General features: G+C 34.6%; 1 protein-coding gene across 2 annotated transcripts in view; it reads right to left on the bottom strand.

The window, feature by feature from the left end:
- GABRA2 (gamma-aminobutyric acid type A receptor subunit alpha2) overlaps positions 1-19,112 on the bottom strand; it is a 56,651-nt gene that overhangs the window by 35,262 nt on the left and 2,277 nt on the right. The window contains exons 1-2 of one of the 2 annotated variants that reach the window (XM_085547231.1): positions 18,720-18,966; positions 18,418-18,533 (exon numbers count right to left, since the gene is read on the bottom strand). Coding sequence is in view for 1 of the 2 variants with exons in the window: in XM_032444111.2 (XP_032300002.2) it covers positions 18,418-18,533 (116 nt within the window). In the remaining variant the exon portion in view is untranslated. Of the gene's footprint in view, positions 1-18,417; positions 18,534-18,719; positions 18,967-19,112 lie in introns of those variants that run through there. The other variant, XM_032444111.2, reaches the window with a different exon arrangement.

Below are 19,112 nucleotides of genomic sequence, written 5' to 3'. Positions count from 1 at the left end.
TGTAATAAGCAGAAGTACAACAATTAATGAATAACTCCCTTTATGTTCTGTTAATATTAGCAGTCTGAGCCTTGTTTCTTCACTGTTTACTTACTATTACAATAAAGATTCTTCTGAGGTATAAAAAGAAACTCAGTGTTTCGTAATCATTATCTATGAAGAAAAGAAAAAAAAACCAAATCCTTTTTTTGCAACAGATATTCTAGTTTTCACTCTGAAAAAAATAGTCTGTGTTAAAACATACCATTTTGTCCCAGCAGTAACTTACTGAAAACAATTCCCAGAAACAAAGCATGGTTTCAGAAGGACTTCTGGTTCAGAATTCATCCAGCAGACAACACAGCTACAGGCTTTTTATAACTCATGTTCTGTTAAGAACAATTAAAGTCATCACAGTCCCTGGAGATCAAACAGTTCTGGATTAAAATTACTTCTGCAAAAGTCAAAGGAATATACTAAGCTAACAATTGTTCAGTGCAACATACATTTGTGAGCAAGTTTCTTTTTTTGAGAATAAATAAGGATGAGGTCTATTCACAATAAAACTCTTCTTTTTTCTTTAATCGATATGTCAACACTTCAGTAAAAGCTTGATTTTCAAGAGTGTGTTAATTGATGGAATCTTAGTGCTGTTGAAAAACAGCCCAGTGTTTGAAGACAAGCCATTTTTTGGCTGAAGGGACGGCTAATTCATTTACTCTTGTGAGCTCTTAAGTTATTCTGAATTGTTTTCATGGAAGGTTAAGTGAAGAACCAGGAACAGGAATGGGTAAGAATGGAGTTTTTACATCTGATTTTGCCATTAAGGAAAAAAACACCAGGCACAGAATAAGACATATAAATCTTTTTCGTCACTTGGAGTGCTCTGAAATTCAGCAAATATTACCTGGCTATAATACTGTTGTTTTTGCCTTTAGCAGTTGTAACTGTTGAAAGAGAAATATAGCTTAGTTTAGGCCAGTTTCTCAGAAGACAGAAGCCAAAGGTAAGCAAGCTGTTTCAGATGGTTCTCAAGAACTGTTTTAGGCTGATTCTGTTTACTAACTTGATCTGTCATGCTACCAGTACTGAAAAATGAAAGAATAAGTATTAAATACACCAAACTACAGATTTATAGATCCTTATCTCTGTTAAGCTGGTAGGTTTATTTTGTTTGAACAACATTTAGTATTTTATAAATATTTGTCATAACCTCTCTCTGAAGATGGTAATTCTATTATCTGCATTTTCTACATACTTTGGAAACTGAAGCAGAAAGATTAAGCAATACATAAATAATACAATGTACAGTATTTTGCCAAATCTGAAGTCAGTTATTCTACATTAAAATTCCACACTGGAAAATGCTAACATCATTGACTTATCAAAAATTATAAGAGGAGTTCAGAGCTTAGCTAGAGTTGTTATCAGTACCTTTGTCCACTTCATTTTGCCAGCTTACCATCTATTAAGATACCCTTTCACATGGACTAATTTGTTACTCAGCAGATGAGCTAGCTCAGCTGAAGTAGATCACCTGGCATCAAATTTGCCAAGGTTGACTAATGGAGATGGTCAGAAAAGTCATATGAAAAGATTCCTCATCAGCACTTACTGATTTGTCAAAATTAGAAATTTCCACAGGGGCAATTCAGTTTTGAATGAGTTCCTTTGGAGTACCACTTACCATGCAATTTTCAAAACTTTTCTTTATTTCCAATATTCCCTCCCAGCTTGCTTTTCTCATAGAAGAGATAAACCGTGTTCCAGTGTGTGTGATGTGGGGTAGCTGGATATTTTGGTTTAGATAGATTTCAGAGCATTCCTGTTCCTGAAGAACTCTAAAGACAAAAGTATCTTTTGTGAAACAGATTTTCTAAATTTTTCTCACATTTGAGAATAATCTGTGCTTTTCTCATTCCTGTTCTCCTGGACAAAAAAAATAATCTTCACAGAGAGTAGAATTATAATATGTTTGGCTGGTTCTAGGTATGTTTAAAATAAAGAAAAAGGAAATATGCTCATCTTGAAGCCTTCAGACGGAACTATCAGCAAGGTCCCAGTGTTCCTTTACAAGAAATTGCATTATCTATTAATATATAGAGGTCATCTTCTCAAGAAACAGGCTAGTAAATCAGGCTGGAAATTTTTATGCATTCAGACTTTTAGCCAGTAGAACTAAAACCATAAGTCCAGGGTTTGGACAGCTATAATAAAAGCCAAACTGCTTGTGGTAATCAAAAATTATCAGAAGTACTTCTCGGTGGGACTCAGCTTTTATAATACACATATGCAGTTCTAATGCATAGCATGAAAGCATTCATCTTTCTCTTAAAAAGATCATTTTAAATTTAGAATAAGTGGTACCCAGGAGAACACTGCAAGACTGTAATTGAAGGGCTGCTACAGCATGTAAAGGAAGTGAAAATGAAGCACTGTTCTTTAATAGCCTTAAAAAAAAAAAAAAAAGAAAAAGAAAAAGAAAAAAAAGGAGGTCAAGTTGGACTGCTTTGGGAGCCTTAACTGAGGATTTCTCAGTTTTTGTGGAAGTGCTGTCAAAAGGTCAATATTGCTTTAATTACTTTAATTATTTTGCTATTAAAAATATTTAACTAGAATTGACATTGTTCTGACATTGTAATATGGTCTCCAAGGACTTGGTTGGCAGTGTTGCCCAAAGGCTTTGAAATTGTCATTCATAATACAAATCAGGAATTGCACAGGTGAAACATCTAGATTCTTAATTCATCAAACACTGTTTGAACTCAATGAACTGCTGTTATTTGACAAGCTCTTTAGTGTGCCTGTTGACAGCTGAAGTCATTCTCTGGCTGGAAGAGAATAAGGGGGTCAGAGAAGGTCGTGCAACACAGAGCTGTGAGAGCAGCAAATTCCTATGGACTGTAGATATTTTAAAACATTGTTCTGCCAGTTCTTGCTTTTGCGGGTTGTTTGTTCTTTAGGGTTTGTGTTCTTTTGGTGTTTTCTATGGCAGTTTTTTTCCATCCCACTACTCACCATCTCCATTCATTATCTACTGCTAAATTACAACAGTTTCAAAGCTGCACGGACAAAAATAAATACAGCTGCAATTTGAAAACTGAAGTTAACTTTGTAAAAGAAACAACTTCACTTCTCTCCTTGATATGATTACTTCACTTCCAAGAGCCTTGATGCTATCCTTGATTTACTGGAAAGACAAATTTTTAACCTGAAAGAATCTTCTCTTTTAAATCTCATCTTTAACAGTACTTACCAGCAAGAACAGTATCTCTAAGAGCTACTGTTATAATAGTTATGTGTTAGTTACTCACAAAATGTGCACGGAATGAAAAGAAGGCACATCTGTAATTCATATAATGAGCTATTATCTCCACAGTCAGGTAGTTTTTCAGATTTGTTCTGTGTGTAAGATTCGAGTGTAAATTATATGAGCACTGTTTCCACCTACGAAATAAAAACTTCCCCTATGAATGAAAAACTTAGATCCGAGCAGTATTTGAGGCAAAGTTTTAACTTCCTCTACGGTATTAACTACATCATAGGCTCCCTACTCAAGTTTTAAAAAGTCATTTGTGGATAGGGCTCAAGACGTAACTTGTGTGCCTGTTTATCTCTTTAAGCATATTGGACAAGCTCTTCAATGTTATTTAAGTTACAAGTTGCCACTGAAATCAATACAAGTTAATCTGAATGTCCCTGTGGTCCAAATAATAATGACAAAATTCTGCACCTATATTTGTTTGAATCTCCCTCAGTCCCAAACTCCAGTCTAGCACTGTCAGTACCTAAAATTCCCTGGCTGCTTGTATTTCCACCTTACGGCAAAAATATCCTGTTGCTGCCAAGCAGCTTAAAGAACTGGCTTTCAACCAAGTCCCAATGAATTCCTTAAACTATATAAAATTACAGAATTACAAGGCCAAAAAGACACAGAGAGATAAAGCTAGAAAACAAACAAAAGACTGATTCCACAGCCTAGCAGTACTCATGGGATGTGGTAGACAGAAATCGAAGTCTCTGCTCGATATCTAATTATTTATACAAAGCAGAACAATTCCTCCCAAAGGCTGAGGAAACATGCCATCTTAGAAAGTTCACCTTTGTGGTCAAGCCAGACCCAGATACACAGTAACCTGAGTTCATGTATCTAATTTAAATCATGAAATTGACAAGAGGTGCTATCTCTCTCAGGTTTTCATCATCTCAGGCTATCAGCTCATCTTACCACTCACGCTTCAGGAGAGCAGGAATAGCAAAAGGAGGGGACAAACCACTGTGAAAAAACAGCGTGGAGACTGGTAACATTTTCCAACCCAGACCTGGATTTTTCACCTTTGTGGGCAAGAAATAGCTTCTGCTGCATGCATTTGCTCAGCACTATTAAATGCTTAGATGGATAGAACCCCACTTACTTTACTAGCTTTATGAGCTCTTTCTGCAGACAGTTAAGGATATGTCCTAACAATTTCCAAGGTTTATCGACACATCTACATTTCCCCACATTCCACAAAGGAGACCTGAATGTTTGAAGCAATGAATTCCACTGTGTATGACATCCATAAACCTAAGCACTGACAAATACGTCTCTATGTACAAAACACAGGTCTCAGTCCAAACCCTGATATGTTCATAGATGCTTAATGCAAACTAAAACATCCCCAATGGAAAGGGCAACTCTCCCAGAATGACCAGAAGTCTAGATAAGATAGTATGAAAGCAGAAGAAATGAATTCAGGTACATTTTCCAAATCAAGTAGAGACAAAATAATTTTTAAGCCAGAAGGCAATGCGTTCCTGACAAGAAGGCCATTCTGGCTGGTGTGGCTCATATCACATCAGGACAATTAAGCTCTAGCTTAAATTCTGCTGGTACTTAAACATAAGAGACAGTTCAAAGTAATTCAGAAATGAATAAATAAATGCCATTATTGCTGAACTTTGCAGACTTTTGGCACCTCAAGCAATATTTTTCCAGTCCTAGAGGTATGAACTGCCATGTGATTAAGAGGGCAGTTAATTGCCTAGACATATTTCTGGATTTTTTTTTTCTGCATCTTTTAAACAGAGCATTCCTGCAATTTACAGGTTCATTGTAAAGACATTATTATAACTTGGATGATTTGTATGTATAAAAATTTGAGACAACTGGGTAATTATATACTGCAGTCTTGACTATGTTACAAAGGGAGAGACAGTACGCTAAAAATAGGAATAAGAACTGAAGGAAGGGCAATCTAAACATATGGGTAATAGGAAATCTGTTCTCATAAATCCAGACTTCCACAAAATTTAATGAATTTCCCATTTGTTCCATTTTAATTACATCCTCATCCACAAGGAAAAAAAAAAAAAAAGAAGAAGAAGAAAGAAAGAAAGAAAGAAAGAAAGAAAGAAAGAAAGAAAGAAAGAAAGAAAGAAAGAAAGAAAGAAAGAAAGAAAGAAAGAAAGAAAGAAAGAAAGAAAGAAAGAAAGAAAGAAAGAAAGAAAGAAAGAAAGAAAGAAAGAAAGAAAGAAAGAAAGAAAGAAAGAAAGAAAGAAAGAAAGAAAGAAAGAAAGAAAGAAAGAAATGTGCTCAAAAAGAAAAACAACTATGAGGCATTTTAATTTGGGTAATAATGTTCAGTAGAAATATGAAAGTGAAAATATAGTGAAGTTTGGCTGGAGTGAATGTGGTCTTACTGAGATAGGTTACTTGAAAGGCTGAAGTACAAAAGTGAAAAGAACTTAGCAAACAGACAAGACACTTGGCAGGAAATCAAAACTACACAGCATTCAAATGAAAGATGAAATGTCAGCATTAAGTTGCATCCCTTTAGACAGTACAGCTTCCATCAGGCTGCAAAGAGATTGCATATAATAACCAAGTTGAGTAACAAATGGGACTACTGCATTGTTTAGATCAACTGGACAAACATGACAAAGCTAAAATGAAACCTCAACACTGTCTGAAGAATGAGATAGAGAAAGTAAGACAAAAAGATCAAGTCAGGAAATGGAAGGGAACACACTTTGACAAACTGAAGCAGCAATGATTTGGACCAGTCTGAATCAATGTTGTCACATAAGCAGGGATTGAAGAGTTATTATTTCTATAAAACCATATTTTTTAGAAGTTTCTCTTATTAGAAAGGAAACTGTAACACATAGGTAATGCAGAACAAATTTCAAAATTATTTCAGATTTTAGAAATTAATATTCAGATTTTCTTTCTCTTCTTAAAATGTTTGAATTTGATGACCTTGATACTTAAGAGTCATGAATATCCTGTCAAATTGTTCTAGGATGATTTCAGGTTTAATCTCTGCTATATTCCAAAGTCACAGCATTTCCAAATCACCGTATTTGACATAGTCACACTACCAGCCCCTTCTGTACTCCAAATCACATCTACTCAGAAAATTAGTATTATTTTAAAACAGCAGCATCTCTCAAATTACTCTTTCTCTTGAAGTGGCTGTGTCTGGGCTGTTTAAGATATGCCTTTATTGTACAGCATGTCCTGACCTGACTCTCTTGATTTTAGCTGCGAGTTTAATTGCAAAGCAAAGCTACACAGAATTCAAATGAGACATAAAACATCAGCATTAAACCATATTATACACAGGCCCAGTTGTTTTTCTAAATGAGGTCACCCAACATAGATTTTCTGCAGGTTAGATTTCAGGAATCATTTTGGTTTATGCTGTTAACTTCTCAACTTCATGGTAAAAGTATGAATTATAGGAGGCAGCTTTCCCTTATCTTTTGGCAAAAGTAAATTTTCATAATTCCCCAAAGGAGGTCAAATCCCATCTGCAGCAGAAATTGTAGTGACTCACTGGAAAGAGTGACCAAAGAACTGTGGCAAAGCACACATAAAACATACAAGATTGCACCCTTTGGACCACACCATCTTTTCAAAGCTGAAACAGACACTGATTCAAGTGCTTATCATGCTTTAAATTACCTAATTAACATGCAGGTGGCATGTCACAGCTCATGTGATTTCACAGTCAGTGAAAAAATCTTCCTATGATGACTGCTGGCTCCATGTGAAGCTACTAGAGAATATTTGTCTCAGTCAGCCACAACAAAAAAAGATAAAACCATGGAGATAAAAGAAATTGGGATAAAGATCTGAAAAGTTACTTGTTCTGGTGCAAGCATTCATTTTCACCAGTAATCAGTATCTGCCCAAGGCTAGCTGCTATTGGCGCAAGGTATGAAATTCACATGCATTGAAAATGAAGATCCTTTCAGATCCATGTATAGTAGTACACGGTTACTAAATTGTACAGTCATTAAAAATAGATCTACAGTTCTTTTTCATTTCCTAGCTTCATGCTTTGCATTCAAGCATAACAAGAATCAAGGGTAGAAAATGTTACTGCCTTTATTTAATGCAGCTGTATACTAGTAAGTACTCTTAATGCGTTTTTATTTATTCATTTATTGCAGCAGCAGATTTGAACATATTTTTTAATAGATAATATTGTTCTTTCTTTTTCATTCACTCTTTGCTGTCTTGACATAACATTCTTTGGACCACTTCTGTCAGGAGATTGGGTGCCATTACTGCCTTCTCTTTCTGCACAAAATCTGAGAGCAAGAGTAGAAAGGAGTCTACATTATAATAGTGTTTCAGAGGACTGTGGTGTGCAGTCAAAAAATAGACACCACTCTAACGCATCTACTAAACAGCAGACCCTATTTTAAGAGATCTTATTTCCTATTTTAAGGTATCTGAAATAAATATGTAATACAGGATATTAATATTTACCTAGTCTAACATTCTCAAAAAATTTATTGTGGACTTTCTCGAGCCAGCTTAGTGTAATTGGTATGTTAACACATCAAAGCACACAGGTTTCATGAGAACATAGTAACATTCTTTACACTTTCTCGATCCCTGCAATTGCTGACATGCTATTTTCTAAACAAGAGAAGCAATGAGTTCATGCTTTGATCCAGCAGAGATTCATATTAGTAGCTGAATTAAATAATCCACAAGTGAACTGAAATTAATAACACAGTTATGAGGGCAATCTTTTTAAATCCCACTTCAACATGTTACAGAATTGTCAGTTTCTCTTTTGGTACCTAGTTAATAATACAAACATTCTCACTTGAAGATCATGTAATCCATGCCGACAAGAAATGTACTGTAGGCCTCAAAACTACCATGGCTGACTCACTTGAATGTCTCCAAGCTGCTTCACAGATATCAGCATTTCCCAGAATCTCCTCTAAAACATACTCCCAGTATACCCCCAGAGTTTCTACTAAGCAACTTCAAATTTGTCTTTTATGGTTGCTGTGACAAAAGAATTCCCCTCTAGCTATACATGAAACTTTCAGAACCTGTTCAGGCTTATAAATTTGGACATGTTTTTTATTTTTAAAACCGCAGGTTAATTTAAATTTAGTTATGTTATGCAGTAGCAAAAGAGATTACCTATTCATTTTTATTTTTCTTATGACCAACTGAAGAAAAAAAGCCTGGTAAAAAGGACACAGAATTCTATGATAGCTTGTAACACCCCACAGATTGAAAGGTATTATTCAGGATGAATTCATTGACTTATCTGAAAAAACAGGCATTTATATTTCTCCCTCTCTTATTTATTTATTCGCTCATTTATTTATTTATTTCTCCTGGAGGAAAACTGTTGTTCAGAAACTGTAGGAGGCAACGCAGAAATAAGTTCACATTTAAAGACCTAGTAGTTCATTGTTTTTTACTCAGTTAACATTGTGGACACTGATAAGGACCTTCAGTGAAATGCCACAGCATGCCTCCACGATAACTGAGGGGTTTTTACAGACACAGCATAGAATCTAAGGCTGAAACTTCTGTTTTCTCTTAATTATGTATTCCAGACTATGTTTGTTCCCCAGTGTCTTCTCTTCCAAAGGAATTTTATTCCTCATTCAGTGAGCCCATAAACTGTAGACTATTTGAAGTGACTTCAAATAGTAAGAATAAAAAGGCACATACAGTAAACGTTATACTATAGGTCAGAAAGAAGTATCTACACAATTAAGCTGATGTATTCAGGACAGGAATTGTCTATTCAGCCTACCTCTAAATTCTTAAAGACATATACTCTCTTTTTCCTCTCTGATGTTGTGCTGAAAGTGTCAGACTAATGGGTTAATGAAAATGAATCCCAATCTCCTGACAGAAGTGGTTTGAAGAATCTGTTATCTCTGAACAATTGAAAATGGATTCAAGAAAGGAAAAGTGAGGAATGTGCTGGTAGACAATTGTCTCCCTTAGATGAGAGAATTAGCACCAAGCAGTGGAAACCAACAAGGAGATGAAGTAGTCCTAATTACAGTGCAGTCTTTCAGTCACAACACATTGTTTTTCTGTCAGTCAGGTATTTAAGGGATCAAGAAGATATAATTTCAGAATTAAAACAAAAAAAAACCATTATAAATATAAATGGGTAAATCCAGGAAACTACAGTCATAGGAAAGATACCAAATGCAAGCAACTTTGCACACAGCAGGGAAAATCTGTCTGACAAAAAACAGTGCATGTAGAAGTCAACTTTCCTGTTGGAATATATTTTCTATATAAACCTCTTCATTCAGTGTGACCATAGTTGATCATAGATTTGATAAATCAATTGGTCAGTGATTCATTCGAGTCAAATCAGTGTCAGAAATTATGGGACCCACTGAGGTACCCAGCATGGCATATGGGCTTAGAGACATGTATTTGTTCCATCACTAAGTGGTGGATCATACTTCCAAGCTCTTTCACCCTATAAAGGTTACACATTGTGCAAAATAATCTGAGTTTTCCAATGCATTTGCAGTATCATCACTGGGAGAAAAGCCACTATAGATGTATAAGGAACATGTATATTTTATAACATACATCAGTTTTTGATTGATTCTTACTGAACTATATATTTGAGCAAAATAATAGCACTGAATTTGGATTGTAATAAATTATATTATCATAACATTATAATTTTATGAGACAAAGTTTTTACAAAAACAAAAAACAAACAAACAAAAACAATAGAATAATCAGAGAGCATATTTGTACTTTTCCTAAGTAAACTACCGATTAATACTTTTAATGCAGGATCTCTAGTAGTTCAATAAGAAATGCATGCACAGGATAACACATGTATGTACAGACAAATTAATATCAGAATAAAATCAATCCTATCTCTGACTATAGCTACTCATCTTTACTAAAATGTTTCATACCCTTTGATGCGTACAATAATCTCAGGTAAGAGGGAGACTGATTTATGCTACTGCCATTAAGTTAAGTGCTCTAATTATTAAACAGCTCTCAACATATGGCAAGGAATTATCAACTTTAAATCAAGAGTTATGTGCTACAAAGTAATCATACAAATGGTTCTCAAATAGCAAAACCACTTTCAGAAGATTAGCAGAATTGTACTTTCATAACATACAGACAATTTCAGAAAAATAGTGCTAACATATAATGCATTATAAAGCAAACTATTACTAGGATGATAGTAATAAACAAAACTTGCTTCACCTTGTAATTAATTCATGCATTAACCTGAAAGAACAGACATAAAAATGTGTTTAAAGATTAATCTTGACATATTAAAGTGCTTTGATTCTTATCACTAAAGTATATTAGACTTTTGACAACATTAATTCAAAATCTTCTGTTGATGCTTTAATTTAGTAGGCTGCTGAATTGTACAGCAGCCCAAAACTGTATCTGATATACCTTGTACAGTTGTTCTTGAGACAGATGACTCATAACTGAAAAATATTTATACCAGAAATTTAGATACATGAGTACACTCTAATGGTGAAACTGATCATTTTATTCCACTTCCAATTTTCCAATGGGTATTTGAAAAAAATATCATTCAGCAGTCTTAATCTGTCAGTTGCTTAAAAGTGGCCAGGGTATAATGTCACTATTTTCTCTCTCTCCTCCACTCTCCATCTCCTTTATCCCAATCTCCTGCCCTTTCCCTGTTCCTTGCTCACACTGTTTTTTCATCCTTCCATGTACTAAACTAATGCTAGCTTGTTAAAAAGTAGTGTTATGTTCTGTCTCATATCTGTTTGTTTCTAGAGACTTTGAAGCTACTTCAAAACCTATTAGAACCTAACAGTAGCCACTAACATGAGCTACTAGCACCAACAATCAATGCAGAAATATTGTAAAAAAACAAAGTAACTGCAGTCTTGACACTTAGGCAATCTGAGTATTCTGCTGCATGATCCTTTTTGATGAAATACTTCTCTCTCTACATGCTACTAATTCTAGAAATTGGATGAACTAGTTTGTGCATTGGCAAATTTACTGCTATGAGTTGTCATGAAATGGTGTCTCTCTAAGAAAACATAAGTAGTATTATGTAATCAGGAGTACTATCAGAAGCAATAGACCTATAACAAACCACTAGACAATGTCATTGAAATTGTACTGGCATAAAGAGAAGACTACACAATTTGTGGGTAGAGAAAGACATTTTTTTTATTTTAGTTTTTTAATTTAGCCAGATGGCTACCTTTGCACCATTATCAATCTTTTTGCTCAGGTTTTATTAGATATGAAATATCCAATGAAATGCAGTGTCTCTCCTTTGAGATATGCATTCCCATATTGAAACCTCCTCAGAACTCTGGATTGTGGTTATGGTGGGAAAATAGGTGGGGATGAAGTCATTTTATGTCTGTTAGCCAAATCCCAGTTTCTGCTGAGTTTTCGGAACTCAAAGGGAAACATATATGTAGTCTGCATTTCTCCTGAGCCTTCCTATTTGCTCTAAATCTTCTACTCATCACAGTAGATTGTTAATGAACTATAAACTGTTGTACAACAGTGTTCAGCTGCCCACAGACATTTTCAATCTCTCATTAATGCTTTTACTTTTATTCAGCTATGTCTTCCAGAACTTGTGTTCTACGATCTGTTTTTTTCACACTTGCCAATTAAGATGGAAAACTTCAGCCATTCTTTCAATGTCTTGATGGCTGTTAGTCACAGAATCTTAGAACTCCTCAGTTCAGAAAGGACATCTGAAGGCACAAGGCAGAGCCGACTCTGGGGATAGGTTGCCCAGGTCATATTTTATCTATTTCTTTTTTTCCGTGTTTCTAAAGATGGGAGATTTCAAGACTTCTCTGTCAAACCACTATTTCTGGTACTGTGATGAATGTCACCATCCTTGGCCTAGTATTTATGAGCTTACTAATTAAAGTTAAGGTGAAAAGAAGTCTCTTTTTTACAAGGTTTTATATTATGACTCCTAAGTATAGTATTTTTACATTATTTTCAACCACAATGAGGTTTTGTATGGAGTAGAAGCTTATTATATAATGCAGAATATAAACAGATAGTAAGAGATATGCCTTATGGTTCCTTTTACTTCTGAGGTATTTGCCATTAGAGGCTGTAAGAACTAGGTTTAAAAACAAAACAAAACATAAAAACCCTAAATTAATTCTATTCCATGTAAAGAAGCTGAAGGTCTTCTGATATGTATTTAATCCCATGCATTTGTTTTGACTGAAAATAAAATGTTAATACTTTTGCCAAAAACTTGTCTGTAAAGAGATAGTTATGGCCAACTACTTGCTTAAAGACTGGTCACTGTTGCATAAGCAAAAATTAACACAACCAAAACAATCATGTTGACTGATATAAAGTAAAATTTAACTACCTTTTTTTCTTAAAATAAACATAGTTCTAAGGTCATTCTTAACAGCTCCCTGAAGGATGGAGTGTTCCAAACCTTGTCAGTGTCTAAAATACATTCTGTGAATTTTTATTTTTAGATCAATGCTGGTTAAACAGTTCCTCACCAAAAAGTTTTAATACCTTCACGTGCTTATTCAGTTGAATAAGAGATCTCAATAGCTTCAGCTATTCTTCTTCTCTTAGCACTCTATTTTGGTGTAAAATATAAGTTTTGACATAATTTCTGTATGTGTCCTATATGAAGAATTAACAAAACAGAATACTCCAAGATTGCTCATCTCAACAATAAGCATTAAAGGACTTCCTGATATTGTTTATAGGCTCATTTTTAGTGTAAAACATAATACTACTTTTTTATTGTGAAATTTATTATTTGTTGCTTTTTTTTTTCTACTGTAAGCAACATACATATCAACTGTTATATTTTAAATTCATTTTACATTTAGATAAAATCCACTACTAAAAATTGCAGAAAATCCATTAATATGCATCAAATATATATATATAATTCATATATTATATGTTTGTATATTATATATATATATATATAATATTATATATATTATATATATATATAATTATATATATATATAATTATATATATATATATAATTCAGGTGCCTTTACAAACATGGTTTCATTTCAGAAAGGCTATACAAATTTCGGAACTCTAGTACTGCAGTTATTCGCTCCTTGTCTACCAACAGCAGTCAACCTGAGTGAAAAATAAATTCTTATTATGGATAGCAAACTAGCCATAAGATTTCTATAATATGGTAAGTCTTAGTGGCAAGCAGTAAACACCTTGGAGATCTGCAAGGCCACTGGACCGCACCAGTTTCTTAGTAACCTAAAATGAATGTATCATTGAAGAAAGGTAATGTTTGTCTTAGCCTATCAAATCTGGATGAACAACTAAACAATCCTGTCAATCTGATTTATAATGAGTAACAATGATCTCCACAGGAGTTTGCAGATACCATAGGACGAACATTCTTTCAGGTCTTCTTAATACCATTTATACAGTCTTGGTGTCATTGGAATAATTCCTAGTATTAGAAGCAAATACCAATAAATGTGAGTCTCTCGGACTCCTCTGAAATCATTATGGTCATATTCCTTAAAGAAAAGCATACATAGAAGGGCTAAGGTAGCAGCCAGGCTGTGCAAGTGAACACCGCTCTTTTTCCTTTACAAACAGCAGCAAAAGCTTTCCTTTAAAATCAGTAGTGAAAGCTTCCCTGTAGTGTTTTACAGTAAAAATAGTCTAAGAGCCTTCTTCTAAGCTGCTCTGAATGTGTATCAAGCACAATGAGATTGTCAAATACCTCTAAAATTTTAATCCCCAGCTGGAGGACTGCTAAAGCAGCTACAAAAGTTTCTGAAACTGATTCAAAACACGCTGAATCACATATAAATATATAAATATTTATATAATATATTATATTATATTTATATAATATATATATATATATAATATATATATATATATTTATATAATAAATATATAAAAAAACATATAAATATACTGCCCTAAACTTAACATGTTTCAGATTACCACCATAAGATGATGGCCTTGTTTCCTGGCAACTGAAGACGTACAACTCTTTTATACACACATGTGTATATATATATATACACAGCTCTCCTGCTTTGGGGGGGGGGGGGAGGGGAAGGAAATGGAAAAAAGAGAGATTCCCTTTTAGTTAATGTAATGAGCACACTACACAATTTTAATCAATGACTCTTTACACTACTGCAAAACTTCACTGCAATAATAGATATCTAGTAGTGCAAAAATGAATGATCGTACCCTTACATGTTCACAGTTCACAGCTCACACTCTCTCTGATAATAAGCAATAATTCTTTTCAGTTCCCTTTGGTTTTCCTGTTCATCTTATTTATAAAATGCTGTGGAAAAAGACTTCAGTATGTTTACAAGTGAAATGTAATAGAGTTTCTTGATAAAATGATCCAAACATCTGAAAGTCATCTTTTAGCTTTCACCTACCTACTTTAGTTTTCACCTACGTATTTTCTGATTTTCTTCAGTTTTTTATAATAACCAACATTGATCTTAGTTACTGTGAGAACATCATTCCTGAAGCTGATGAGACTGATTCATCTGTGGAAAGATTCTCAGATGGTACAAATCTGTGTAGCTCCTTTCTGTGTCAACATTATCGTAGGATGGCTTGGGTTGGAAGGGACCTGAAAACTCACTTTGTTACATCTCCCTTGCTGTGGGCGGGTTTGGCATGCATTAGACTGGATAGCTGCTGAGAATCAGGTATCCAAGCCACAAAGCCCAGTTCTCTATTCTTTCAACGTCCAGATGCTATTTTATGACTTTAAAACATTTTATTTTTTAATTTAATCATGTATTCAATCATATTTTATAATGTGGAAGAGGAGAACCAACAAAAATTATATGACTGTTGCAACAGAGAAACTTCAAATGTCAGTAAGGAAATCAGTCTGACTAGATATGGTAAGATTACTTATGTATCCAACATAGTATAAAAATCCCAATGACATTTCTATCCTCTCTCCTTTACTTCTTCTTTTCATACTTACAAGAAGATATCACATAAACAAAAAAGTATGTTATTGCTACTATGCTTAATATACATATCAAAATATTAAAAGAGGGGACTATCTTATTCTATGGCACCATTTAATCATGGCTGTTCAAGTGACAAAGGAAAGAGGAGAGATCATACAGAGGGTCTGAATGCAACTGTATCTCAGAAATTACAGAAGTCACATGGAATGTTCAGGTAAAATAATTCATATCATAAATACCAGGGTTGTCAGTGCTGCTGCAGATGCAATCCATTGCCTAGCATGAGTACAGAGAAAATCTTCTCTCCCCTTGAATACCCCCACATATATACCCCCATGCAGGACATCTGGGTATTACTTCAGTAATACGAAATGTCTCTGATTTCAGGGGATGGTGCAGTGCTTTCTTTTCCTTCCCCACACCCATTTTGAGAGATCATATATCATTCTTGAGTGATCATACATCACTCAAAAATCACAGCTGGTAAGAAGTTTCCAATAGACATAATTTACTTTTACAGTAGTGCTGCATCAACAGTGGAAGTTAATGCTGCCCTAATAGTGCATGCCAAATTATTCAGTTCTGAGGTGTATCTTTGTATCAGTAAAGCATCAAGGTCCTACTGTAAACACACAGTCTCCCAGTAAAATCATTTATAAACCTATCTCTAAAATCAAGCAAATTCTCAATAAACTACTGAGTTGAATTTATGTACAGCCTTTCAAAGAGCCTGTACATTTCTATTTTACTGTCAACAATTAGCTAAAAGAAATAGCTAGCCCTTCTCATTATTAAAAATATTTGTGAGCTGAATAATTCCTTATAACAAGCCAAAAGTTGCAGTAGGAAATGTCTGAAAATGACTTCCACAACAGGTGAAACTGGACTGGTGAACAACTCTAGCTTTCACAAAAAGACTTTAAAAGAATTCATCTCAGACCCTGAACAGTTTTGTTTTACTACATTGTGATCTCAGTGTTAACAGTGAAGCTGCTATGCCAATGCAAATGTTCTACTGTTTCAACTAAATTATTTCATTCATATGAATGCAACTGGAACAGAATCACTAAGCACATAGTATCTTTAAAAAGAAAAAAAGGATTAATAATTTTCATTTTTCTTTTTGGAGTACAGATTAATAAAGAAAAGGGAATAAAATGCTACAAAATTCCTGAAATAGGTAACTTCATAATTACTAAGCGTTACCCACAACACTATTTGGCATATTCAGGATCATGGATTATCAGAGCTGAATTTTACAAGTGTTCTTTTTAACTATCAGAATCGACCAATCCACAACTGAAGTATTCCGCAGATTAACATTAATGCATCATGAATCATCACGGTTTAATATGCATGACACAGTTTCATTTCACACATGTTCTGCATGGGTTGATTGCTATGTATGCCAGTACCAAACAGATGTTAATTCTTTAATTTTTATGCTCCCAAAGCATATTTTAATTAACTAGGAGGCCTGACAAAGAAAAAGAAGGAGGTATTTTGAAGTTGATGTGATGGAAAATATAAAATAAAAATGTGAGAAAAACTGTTTTTAGATTTCATGCTCTCGACAATCTAATTTTTAATATTCAAAAGAATACATGATATGCAAAGGAATTGCCATCTGCTTTCATTAAATAGCATATCATTTTCTGTAAACAGCAAAAGAATTTTTCAATATTTTCTTATTAAAATTAAAATTTTAAAAGCCCTGCAAATTAAACTTTGTGATATTAGATGTTTCTGTAACATCCTGCAAGGCATTTTATGTTCATACCATGTCTAAATTCTTAAAAACAAGTATTCTGCAAAGAAATTGGATCTTCGTGTAAATATCATTATATAGATTCCCATATCTTTAGTATTGTATGTCTCATTTTATGGATTATATAAATTAAAAAGTCCTGAATGTAGACTATTTCACAAGCTTCCACTATACCAGGGGCCAGAAATGAAAATGAGAAGGTACTTCACGCACAGATGTATAATGAGGAAGCTGTTACCAGTCAGTGCTATCTGCCACTTCATGCTGTTCCAGATGCAAGCCAAGATTCTCCAGAACCAGAGCAGAAGCAGAGCCACAGGTGAGCTTTGACTAACCCCTAATTTGATCAAGTTGAGTTGTTTTTATAATTTCCATGGAAGTCAAAGCAGATCTCTGGCTTTGATCCTGATCTCACTGAAATCAACGGGAGCAGAAATGGCTCCCAGGAATTTTGTACCGGAATTAGCAAGCTGAAACAGCCTCCAGGCTGAAAATTACCATTATCAAGGCTGTTATAAATAATAACAGTGGTGTTGTTATTGATACATAAGCATTTCTGTTACTGGGTACAAATAACATATAAATAATAATAGTAAACAACATAGTATCAAAATCAGAACATTATGCCCCTCCCCATACCACGTAGATCATTCTGCAGAGTAACACTTCCCAGAGCAAACAAGTTATTTAAATTCCTCGCTTACATACTTACACAAGCTGATATGCAGCTCAACTGACATTTTGGAAAAGGAAAAAACAACAACACAGACTGACAGCCATGGCACAATGCACTGAACTTTGTCCTCCAGCATTCCTTCCCCCCCGCACACACGCATACCCTTTTTTTCTCCAAATGACCAAATAAATGCAAGGTGTCTGAGAACAAAATGCTAATCATCCATCATACCCTAATTTCAAGGAGGTGAAAAACACATCATTCCCATTGGATTTACTGGAACAATGAGTTAATCTCAAATGTGAATTTTACACACCAGTAAAACAAACAAACAAATCACTCTTGCAGATATCTGAAAACATACACTCATCACACTGCAGGGCATCATGCCTGCATTGCTTCCTCAACCAAAATTCCCTGACTGGAATAACAGATTTAGATGTTATTTCTGCTCTCATTCCATTTCACTATGTTAAATCTCCAGATTTTTTTTCCTCTTTCTTTAACACATATGTGTGAAAGTTCCTCCTTTCCATTCATAGATTTTATCTTCCTCGAACTTCCAATGATTCTTTGGTGAATATAGAGTTATAAATAATTTATAGAAATACATATCAGTTGTTAGGGGAAAAAGAAATCCTGAAGGGAAAAAAAATCACTGCATAAAATCCGAACATTAAAACTGACTTTTCAAAATCAATCTTTAATTGTTTTTATTACCTCCTAATCCAGGTCTAAGACGATTATCATAACCATCCAGAAGTCTGTCTAGAATTCTTGTAAAGATGGTGATGTTATTCTTAGCTTCATCTTCCAGGGAGTCAGCCAGCACTGATCTAAATGGACATTTCACATTTTAGAAGATGCTGGGTTAAGTTTTAATGTACATTCAACATGCAGTTTTTGCAGGCTGGCCTTAAATATTTACCTTGCTTCCTTCTAACACGAAAGGTGTAATTAAAAATCTATGAATGCACAATTTATGTATAACACATTCAGAAACGTAATAGTCTATGGCATACCATTTAAAATTTCCAGCTAGTCATTTTCCAGTAGTGTCTAATTTCAGCCAATGCTGCATTGCAAGGAGGACCACTACAAGCTCCAATGACACATTTGGCTGGCCAGGTACAAAAGCCTGAGATCCCCAGGTCCCCCTGGCACATCACTCCCACACTATTCACTGATAACCCCAGTTCTCGCACATAAAACTGTCTCCTTCCAGCTCAGTCCTATCTGTCTTCACCTAAGCATACCCTATCTTTGGATAAATCCTGTGGATATGCCTCCACCCAATGGTCGTGTTAAGTACATGACCAGAGAAACTAACGAGGGAAAACTCCAGCAATCATGCTCAGGGAGTCCTCTGATGTCAGTATTTGGTGGGTGGGAACAACGATGCTGACTAGCAAGCT

Source organism: Coturnix japonica, chromosome 4, assembly GCF_054131305.1.
Source record: "Coturnix japonica strain WE chromosome 4, WE-NBRP24, whole genome shotgun sequence".
Lineage (NCBI taxonomy): Eukaryota > Metazoa > Chordata > Aves > Galliformes > Phasianidae > Coturnix > Coturnix japonica.
Note: the sequence above shows the minus strand (reverse complement) of the source record. Positions and strands in the feature narration are given on the sequence as shown.